This window comes from Chaetura pelagica, unplaced genomic scaffold, assembly GCF_000747805.2.
Source record: "Chaetura pelagica isolate M959 unplaced genomic scaffold, ChaPel_1.0 scaffold583, whole genome shotgun sequence".
NCBI classification, from domain to species: Eukaryota; Metazoa; Chordata; class Aves; order Apodiformes; family Apodidae; genus Chaetura; species Chaetura pelagica.
In genome coordinates, this window is record NW_009952719.1 from 961285 (window position 1) to 970697 (window position 9413).

The following is a 9413-nucleotide window of genomic DNA, read 5'->3' on the forward strand; positions in this document are numbered from 1 at the left end:
AGGGAGAGGGTGCACAGGGAGCACAGGAGGAATGCCACCTCCTGCCAGGGAGAAGAGGTACTAAAAAGCACCCTGGGCTTGCAGGGATGGAGAGCAGGGCAGATGGAGTTGGAGGGAAGGCTGAGCTATGGGTGCCTGCAGGAGAAAGGGGATAACAACTCCAGCATGGAACTTGCCCAGCTGCTGGGGGTGCTTGGGGGGAGCTGTGCAGCCCAGATACCAGAGAGGGAGGGCAAATCCCTGTGGAAATTGCAGGTTGCACAAGTGACAGTGGTGATAATGCTGACAGCAGTGCCCCAGTGAACCCCCTGCTGGCTTGAGGAAAGAGAAGGTTTCCACCTCTCAGCGAGGGTGGAAAGGGGAGCAGCAATGGAACCTTCTCAGGTGGATTAGGAGAGAACGTGCTGCGCTGGGTGAGTTTTTCCTCTTCCACTTTTTAAAGCAGGAGTATGTTGCATTTCAGAAACTAAAGCAAGACCTGGATGGAAAAGTAACTCCATTGAAACTCGGGGGCACTGCCTTTGATCGACGCTTTAAGCCTCGCACGGTTTAATGCTAATCCTGTAACATTATATAGATGGGGTGGTTTTTTTTCACTTACACAAAGGAGGAAGGGGCTCAATTCTTCTGAGAGTGGTTGTTGTTTCTTTTTTTTTTTTCCCCTTCAGCAAAAAGAGATCCTGAGCAGCACAGCAGAGAGCCCAGCTCCAGCTCACTGACATTTCCATCTGAATCCACCTGAAGGGAGTGAGCTTTTGGGGAAGAAAGAGGCTTCTTTCCCTCTCCAGGCCAGAATCTGATCTCCAGATTAGTGTGCTGGTTATCAATAGAGGCAACAGTTGTGATTGCAACTCAACACTCCTCCAGCCCTGGAACAGCATTGGAGAAAACTGACTTTCCAATTGGGAGAGCAAGGGGACTGAGACACCGTTTCAGTCATCAGCAATAATTGGCAGGGGAGGACTGGGATGCATTCTCCATTGACATAGGATTTCTCCCTGGTCTACCAAGATTGACCTAAAATTTCAGACCTGATTGCTCTTCTAGTCTACGAAACAGGTTGGTAATTTTTAAATTTCTTTTTCCATACTTAAAATACTGTATTTTTTAGTGTGATGTGTTAAGTAACTTGTTCTTTGTTGCCTGTTGTGTCTCCCCAGTGGGGCTGGTCTTGCTCTTGTCCTTGGGTTGCCATAGTCTCCACTAGTCCTGCTAATAAATCTGCAGTGACTCTGATTTACAATCTGTATAAAATTCTGTCATCCTCCTTTCACCTTCCCAAGCCAGGGAACGTGGTGAAACTTTTCCTGGGTGGAAGGAATGTTTCTCAGTGCAGAAGGTGGTTGCTGAGAGGAGGCTGTGGCCAACCTCGGTGCGAGTGGCAGAACGAGGAGCAGTGACCCAGGGAGGAACTTTCCTTCCACCTTGTTTTGCACTTTCGGAGCTCCTGGAAATGGGAGTCAAGTGTAAGAGATGTGGGACAGATGAGGGCATGTTCCCTGCTGTAGTGCTGTGCTGTCTGTGGATGTTTTTAGGAATGGAATCTGTTGCTCCTCATACATTATAGAGAGAGCGTAACAAGACATTGGGTTTTGTAGGTGCCATGTCCTGAAGTGCACAGGGGCATAAAGCTGAGAGGGTGGAGGGGCTGATATTGAAGCTAAAGCTATAAATAATGCATAGATGTAGTTTGTGCTTGGGAGCACAGGATGCCTTCCTAGGAACTCCAGGTTAGCTGTGCCTCTGTGTTACAAACGGAAGCAACAGGCAAAGAAATCGAAGCAGGTGTTTTAATGATGCTTTCTATTGGATTCATAATGAGTAACAAATTGCATTAGGCACGGGAGGAATTAAAGCTGGCAGAGGAGTTTGCTTTCATGTTCCCAGCCTTGTATCTCCTTCTCTGTCATTGATTCCTGTACAGCAAGGAGTTGCCCAGCTGTGTAAAGGTTTGGGCTTCTTCCACACTCCTCGTTAGCAGCCAGCACGAAGGGTTAGTCAGCACAGGGGACCTGAAGCCCCTGAACTGTCAGAGCAACAGCTCTGCCTAGAGCAGGGAGAAGCTGCTTCCCTTGCAGCCAGGCAGAAGTGTCCATCCTGGCTCTAAGCGGATCAGGGAGGAACTACTTCTGAACTGTCAGGAGAATAGGTGGCCCGTGGAGAGCCGGGGCTATTTACAGCTTCCAAAAGCTGTGTGAAATTAACAGCAGCTCTTCTGTGTGCTCCTGGGCTTCCTTTGACAATACCTGCTGGGCGATTTGCTGTTATCACCCGGGAGGTCTCATTACAGCACTTAAGGGAGCAGGCGTTTGGTGTCTGCCCAGCAGGTGAGGAGCCTCCATCTCGGAGACGTCTGCTTCAGGGATCAGCAGTGCTCAGCATCACCTGGGGTTTGCTGGAAGATGCAGTTTCCTCCTGATGTGATACATGTCCAGGTTTCTTTCCTTCCCCTAGGATGAGCAAGAGATCGTTTGTCACGGCCTGGGTGGCCCTTTTGGTGATAACTGCTCGGCAGCGAGGTGAGTGTCTTCTGCTGGGGTGCTGGGAAAGCTGTCACCTCGGAGCAGCCCTGTGCCCAGACACCCCAGAGGCACAGAGGGGCTTGGAAAGCACCCCCAGCCCCATGGCTGGAACAAGGGCAAAAACCAGGGTGAACTGAGTGAGGGGAGGGACAGCTGCTTGCAAGGTGAGTGCCCAGCGAGGAGGAGATGGGTGTCTGTCTCCATGGGCAGGGACAGGTGCCAGTAATGCAGAGGGGGCAGCTGGTGTCGTGGGAGATGGATCAGCAGCCTCTGCAAATGGCCCTCACTTCACTGAGGGCAATAAGGTGGTGACAGTTCATGCTGACCCAGGGGCTGAGTGTGGAGCTGGCAAAGCCAGCAGGACGTGCAGCCCACAGAAGCTGCTGGGCTTGGTCAGCATTGTCCATGTTTGTGCATGGATCATTTGTGTGTGCACACACACTGTGTGTGCACCTGGGGCATTCCAGAGGTGGTGGTGGCCTGGCCAGTCACTACAAAAGAGGAATTTGATGAATTTGGGGTGTAAGGGCTGCTGAAGAGGCTGACTGACCTATGTCCAGTAACAGGTGAATTGGCTGAGCAACAGCAAAACATCATGGATTGTGGGTGGTGAGGTTCCCCCAGGCTGCTGGTGGAGGACATTGTGGAGGTGCCTCTGGGGGGGTTGCAGGGCTGCAGCAGGGAGCCTCTCCCTGCCTCACACCCCATTTCTCGTGGTGCACTTGGTTTTGTGAGGTGATGCAAGCACAGGTATGGCCATGTTGCACTAGGGGTGCTAAAGAAACTGGCACAAAGAAGGTTTTACTGAGTTTCCTTTTTTAAAAAGGAGGTAAAACCCATGTCCTGTAGCTATGCCTCAGCTGCAATAACTCGTCTGGTGCGTAGCAGCTGTGAAATGACTTGTTTTACAGCCTGGCAGCCAGGAGTTTGGCTGTGGCCCTTCAGATATATCTGTGAAACCAGGCTTGCAGCTCAGACACTGTCACACGCCACCTCCCTTTATGTCTGGTGGGGCCCTCGGGCCACATGTCTGTGTCCTGGGAAGCCAGAATGCCAGTGGGTTAGGCCAGGCTGCTGCCCTCTCCTCTTCTCCAGGCAGTTATGAGCAGGGAGCATCCTCAGGGTGGCTGGGAGAGAGCATGTCCCAGCTCAGGCAGCCTCAGAGCCCCTCCTGCACCTGTAGCAGTGGGGCACAGAGCAAACTGTCCTCAGCTGGAGGCCCCTGAACAGTGCAGGGCAGGGCCCAGGGAATAAAAGCATGTCCCACATCCAGGTGAACAGAGCTGGGATTGTTCAGAGCCTGGTGGCTCATGTCAGCTGAGATTGAATGTCGTGAGGACAGGGGGCTGCTTTTCTACATCAAAGAGGGGAGGAGGGGGAGGAGAACCCAGCACAGTCCCCACTTGCTCTGTGAAGGAGCCACATTGACTGCAAGGCATGGGGGTGAGGTGACTGCAGAGATCTGGCAGGGGCTGGGACAGGAAAGGACACGTGTCCTGGGGCCAGAAGTGCCCGATTGCGACTGAAGCCAATGGATTTTATTCTGGCAGAAAGTGGCAGGCTTGTATTGAAGCACATCAAAGCAGTCTTCTGAAATATTTTTAGAAGGGACAATTATGTTTCACCCCCGCCCTGAAACCTTGAGTGACTCAGGCACAGGCTGCTGGACAGCAGATCATCATCATCCCTGGCATGTCCACACCAGGGGAAGCAATTTTGCTTATGACAGGAGGTTTGTGGACAGGCAGCCCTGGGGCCTGTCTGAAGTCAAGACTGGTTCTGACATTGTCTCTTCTCCATCTCCTTGCAGCTCATGCCATGGCAAACCTGTATCCCTTCTGGCAGAACGACACAAGAACACCCAAAGTTGATGATGGAAGCTCTCCTGAGATCAAGATCTCTGTCCCATTCATCTTTTTTGGAGCCCCATACAGAAGTGTTTATGTAAGTGGAGAAGCAGACCTTCACTTGATTCCTTGCCTTGCTGCATTTTAAACTGCTCTCCCTGTCATCAGGAACCAGAAGATTTATTAGCACCTACCTGACAAGTTCTTAGATTTCATGAACTGATAGGTTTTATGATGAAGAAAGTCAAAGGTGTATTTGATGGGCTAATGTTCATGGGGAAAGAATATAAATGGCAATAAATTGTTTTTGTAGGTGATTAAGTGGTGCAGCAAAGCTAAGGCCTTGACACAAGGAACATTATTCCTGTGCCATGACAAGAAACAAGAACATGCAGAGGCCCGTAGGGGAAAAGAAAGGGCAGGAGTTTGGACCTGTATGTGGGTGCCCAAGACAAGGACAGGCTGCTGCTGTTCTTGGGTGGCAGTGCAGAGCATCTTCAGGAGGCTCTGGGGAGGCTGCCTGTGCCACCACATGTCACACTGCTCTTGCAGAGCCCCAGGATCAGTCACAGGCTTCAAAGCTGATGGCAGTGATGATGATGTGGCTTTTTTGCCCTCATACTGTGCAGCCACTCGCGTTAAACAACCAGGTCTCGGTGCTGCAGAGATGCTCTGCAAAGGCTGGGTAAACCCAGCCTCAATGCAGAGTCCCAGCTGACCTGGGTGCCATCTCATAGCAGTCTTGTTTTTCAGACTTCTCAGGGTTTTGGGGCTTCATGCACTCAGCCACTGCTAAGACCTGGGTGATCAGGCTGTCTGGCTGGGTTGCAAGTCACTCACCCATCATTTTCTGGTAAGATAGCAGCTTTCTGCTGCCTGCAAAGGCTTTTTCAGACCAAAGTGGGTCTGTTTGTGTAGGTGAACAACAATGGTGTGATCTCCTTCAACGCCCTGGTCAGCCAGTTCACACCAGAAGCCTTCCCCCTGACCGACGGACGGGCCTTTGTCGCGCCCTTCTGGGCAGATGTGCACAATGGCATCCGGGGAGAGATCTACTACAGGGAGAGCACAGACCCCGAGCTGCTGAGGAGAGCCTCCAAAGACATCCGTAAGCACTTCAAAGACATGTCCTCCTTCTCTGCCATCTGGATCTTCATTGTCACCTGGGAGGAAGTCACTTTCTATGGGGGAAGCAGCACAACTCCGGTAAGAGCGACCGGCTGTGCTGCTTTATGGGTGGTGGTTGATGGTTAAGTAGATGTCCACGTGTGTATATAGATATTGATCTGTCTTGGCCTTTCTGTGTAAACCTGAGGGAGTCACCTTGTGTTTCTGTTCCTCTGTTCCACTTGGGCAGAGCAGCACCACCATCCTTTTGCTCTCTCCCTTCTCTCAGATGCCCAGGGGAAGCGTCACCTCCTCAGTGTTTGCAGGCAGTGTGCCCAAACAAGGTCCAACACTAGTTAGGAGTTTTCAGCCTGATCATAATGTGGTTATTTTTTTTGTTAGATAGAAAAGCAGATTTCATTTTCCACGGAATCACAGAGTGGCTTGAGTTGGAAGGGATCTTCAAGATCATCTAGATCCAACCCTCCCTGCATGGGCAGGGACACCTCCCACTAGATTAAGTTGCTCCAAACCCATCCAACTTGCCCTTCAGCACTTACAGGGCATCCACAGCTTCCCTGGGCAACCTGTTCCAGAGTCCCCCACTACCCTCAGAGGAAAGACATCAGTGTTTTAGGGCATGAACAGCTTTTAAATACCTGGTGACTGTGAGTTGTGACAGCAGCCGATGTCAGGAGGGCCATGTCAGACCACTGACACATCCCTGGTAGGGCCTGTGTGGAAGCTTGAGGTGCAGATAACAAGCTATGGATCCCTGCTGTTGTTTGTGGAAAGGATTGTTTAAGATTAGCCTGTGAGTGCCAAAAGCTGGCTGCTCCTGTCTCGAGGAGCTGGCTCTGATAAACAGTTCAGCCCTTTTCCATTTGTTAAAGAGGCATGAGATTTAATGCAGGCTTTTTTTGTCAGTCCTGGCAGCACTTGCAGGAAAAAAAGTACATGTATATATATTTGCAGACAGCAAGCAATATAGAGATGCCTGTATTGCCTGAAGAATTACATTTGCAACACAGTGCAATTCATTTTGGTACAGAGCAGCCTTTCTGTTCAATAGCAGCCAGGGCTCCAGGTTGGCACCCAGGATAGCGTGATGCAACTTAAACAGGGGTCTCGTTGCAGTGCAGAAAAGATGCAGAAAAACCATTTTGGACACGTGGCCTCAGGGATGCTGAGGTGCCTGAAAGCCCTGTTAGAGTGCTAGGGTGGTCAATGCATGTTTGGCCAACAGGGAGATGTTTGTGGTTCATGTGAGGGCTTCTAAGTAGAAGTTTCAGCCATCTTACACCTCCTGGTTCCAGCTCAGCTCCTGTCACCCTCCAAGAGCCACCTGACCAGGGTTTGTTGCTCCATGGAAGAGCCATTGTTGCACTATCAAAGTGATGTTGCCTCTATGTGTTAGGGCCTTCTGATCTCAGGGTCAGGGGAGAACAGCTGGCAAAGGTGAGCAAGCGTGCCAAGGCAGGGTCCCAGGGAAAGGGGGCAGGAATGGAGATGGTGGCTTCCCATGAGCTTGCCCTGGTGTGAACTGTGCCATTTGCAGCTCTGCCCACACATCTCACTCTCCCTGACAGCTCGTGCAGGCTGCTTCACCTCTGTTTTCAAGATTTCTCATGGCAGGAGCCTAATCTACCTTGGAAGTGACATCCCTCGTGGCACACAAGTAGTGAGTGCAGCCGTGGGGTCCCCTCCTCAGTCTTCAGCACCAGTAATCCAACTAGCCAGGCTGCTGTTTGGGAATGTGAAGTGGTGCAGAGAGACCCCCAGCCCCTCGGTGCTCTGCTGTCACCCTTCATCTGTTGTTAGCACAGAGCAGCTCAGTTCTTGCTGGCAGGTAAACACCTAGTGCTTCCTGGCACAAGGTGACTCCACCAGTCAGGATTGTTTCTGTGGCTGGAGTTTCCATCAAAGTTTGTAGTGCCCAGGGAGCTGGGCTGCTAGTATTGAATCCTTTAATATTGAAGTATTGAATAATCTTTGAATAATTAAAAGAGGGGCAGCCCACCCTTTGTCCCATGCTAGAATCCTGCTGGCTCTGAGTCGGGAGGAGCATGATCCCAACCCAGGGATGGGTTTAGGATGGGCAGGGATGGGAAGAAGAGGAAAATGCATAAAGCTGAGAGAAGTGATTGACTGTTAGTTCCCAGTGATGCCCTCAGCTGTGGATCTGCACAGAGATCTCCAGGGGAAAGTCCTCTCCTGCCTTTCTGTGCAACCGTAAAAGGGAAGAGCTCCCTTCCCACCTGGAGTTCAGGCTGGCAGTTGTGTGAATGTACCTGGAGTCTGGGGGGCTGGAAATGCAGAGTCACTTCAAGTGAAAGGAGGAACGTGAGCAGCAGATTGAGGAGGTGGTGAGGGGATTTGGCAGCCAAGCAAAGCACATCATATCCATGGCTGGCTTGGGTGTAATGCCCCGTTAACTGGGCTGTAGGATATGGATGTGGAAGGGAGCTGGGTAAGAGATAATGCAGAGAGGAATAAAGCTCTGATGGGGTAATGGAACATAACACTCGAATCCCGGGGAGTGTTTTTTCCCTGCCAGCTTGTTCTCGTGCTGCCATCTGTTGGTGTTAAGTTGGATCTTGTCTTCCCAGGTGGAGGGTGGCCGTGGGAATGGGAACCGGGGCAGTCACGGCCATGAGGGCGACTGTAATTCAAGTCTCATTCAGCTTCTGCCACTCTTTACCATGAGGCTCATATGGGCCAGGGACAAACGTGGCCAGAAGGGCAGGCAGGCAGGGTGAGAAGCAGTCTCACGGTGTGCATGTGCTTGGTTTTCAACAGGTAAACACTTTCCAGGCTGTCCTGATCACCGACGGGGTGTCATCTTTTGCCTTATTTAACTACCATGAAATCAGCTGGACCACAGGGACAGCCAGTGGAGGGGACCCCCTGACTGGTCTCGGTGGGGTCATGGCCCAGGTGAGGCTCCTGCTCCCATATCCCCATCCCTGACGAGCTCTCAGGTGGCTGCCTGTAGCTTTTCTGAGGTATCCATGCTTTCTCATGCCACTCAGACCACTCAGTGTGCCCAGCACTGCCCTTGCAAGGCTGTTGTAGGGTACGTGGGATGAACACTCCAAAATTGGTTGCCAGAGCCAGTTCAGGTGCCCAAGGAGGGGTGAGGTCTCCCTCCATCCATCCTCTCTTTTATCTTTGCCATAATTATAAACATGTATGTGTATACATATATAGGTACGTAAATGTGGAAGTGTTCATCCCTACAGCTTGTAGCACCCACTGAGCTTTTTCCTCACACCCAAACAACCTGGAAACTGAAATCCCTGAAAAGAGGCTTCCAAACCAAAGAGGATACACTCAGGAATGACTTCAGGGGACAGACAAGTGCAGAAATGCAGCATCTCCTTCCTTAGCAAAGATGGGTGATGGAATTTGCTCTCTCTCTCTCTCTCTCTCTCTCTCTGTTCTAGGCTGGCTTCAATGGTGGAAATCTCACCAACTTCTTCAGCATCCCAGGCTCCAGAACCCCAGACATTGTCAATATTGAGGAAACGACCAACGTTAACATCCCAGGGCGCTGGGCTTTCAAAATAGATGGCAGAGAAATAGATCCAGCCAATGGCTGCAGCCTGAGAGGTAAGAGGGAAAAGGTTTTGCTTTTTTCCAAGCTTTGGGGTACAGTGGAGCAAAAGGAAACACTGTTGGGAAGCTGGTGGAGAGATGCCTGAAGGCCCTGGGCTGCTGTGACAGTTGTGGTTTTGCCCAGGCCTCCCCTCAGGCTGCAGCTGCAGGGACAGAAGCTCAGGAGCAAAGTTTGGGTGCTTTGCACATCTCCAAGATGCTGCACACACTGCCAGGTCATCACCCGACTTCCAGTGACAATTGTCAGCCTGCCCAGGGCAAAAAAAAAACAACCCACCTTGAATGTGGACAGAGAGGTTTGTGAGTCCATCTTGTTCAG

At 51.2% G+C, this 9413-nt stretch overlaps 1 protein-coding gene across 1 annotated transcript in view; it reads left to right on the forward strand.

The window, feature by feature from the left end:
* Positions 1-2455: 2455 nt before the first annotated feature.
* Positions 2456-9413, forward strand: part of TECTA (tectorin alpha) — a 23438-nt gene continuing 16480 nt past the window's right edge. The window contains exons 1-5 of the mRNA XM_009994620.1: positions 2456-2519; positions 4333-4466; positions 5288-5575; positions 8276-8413; positions 8923-9088. Of these exons, the coding sequence (XP_009992922.1) occupies positions 2456-2519; positions 4333-4466; positions 5288-5575; positions 8276-8413; positions 8923-9088 (790 nt within the window). The remainder of the gene's footprint in view (positions 2520-4332; positions 4467-5287; positions 5576-8275; positions 8414-8922; positions 9089-9413) is intronic.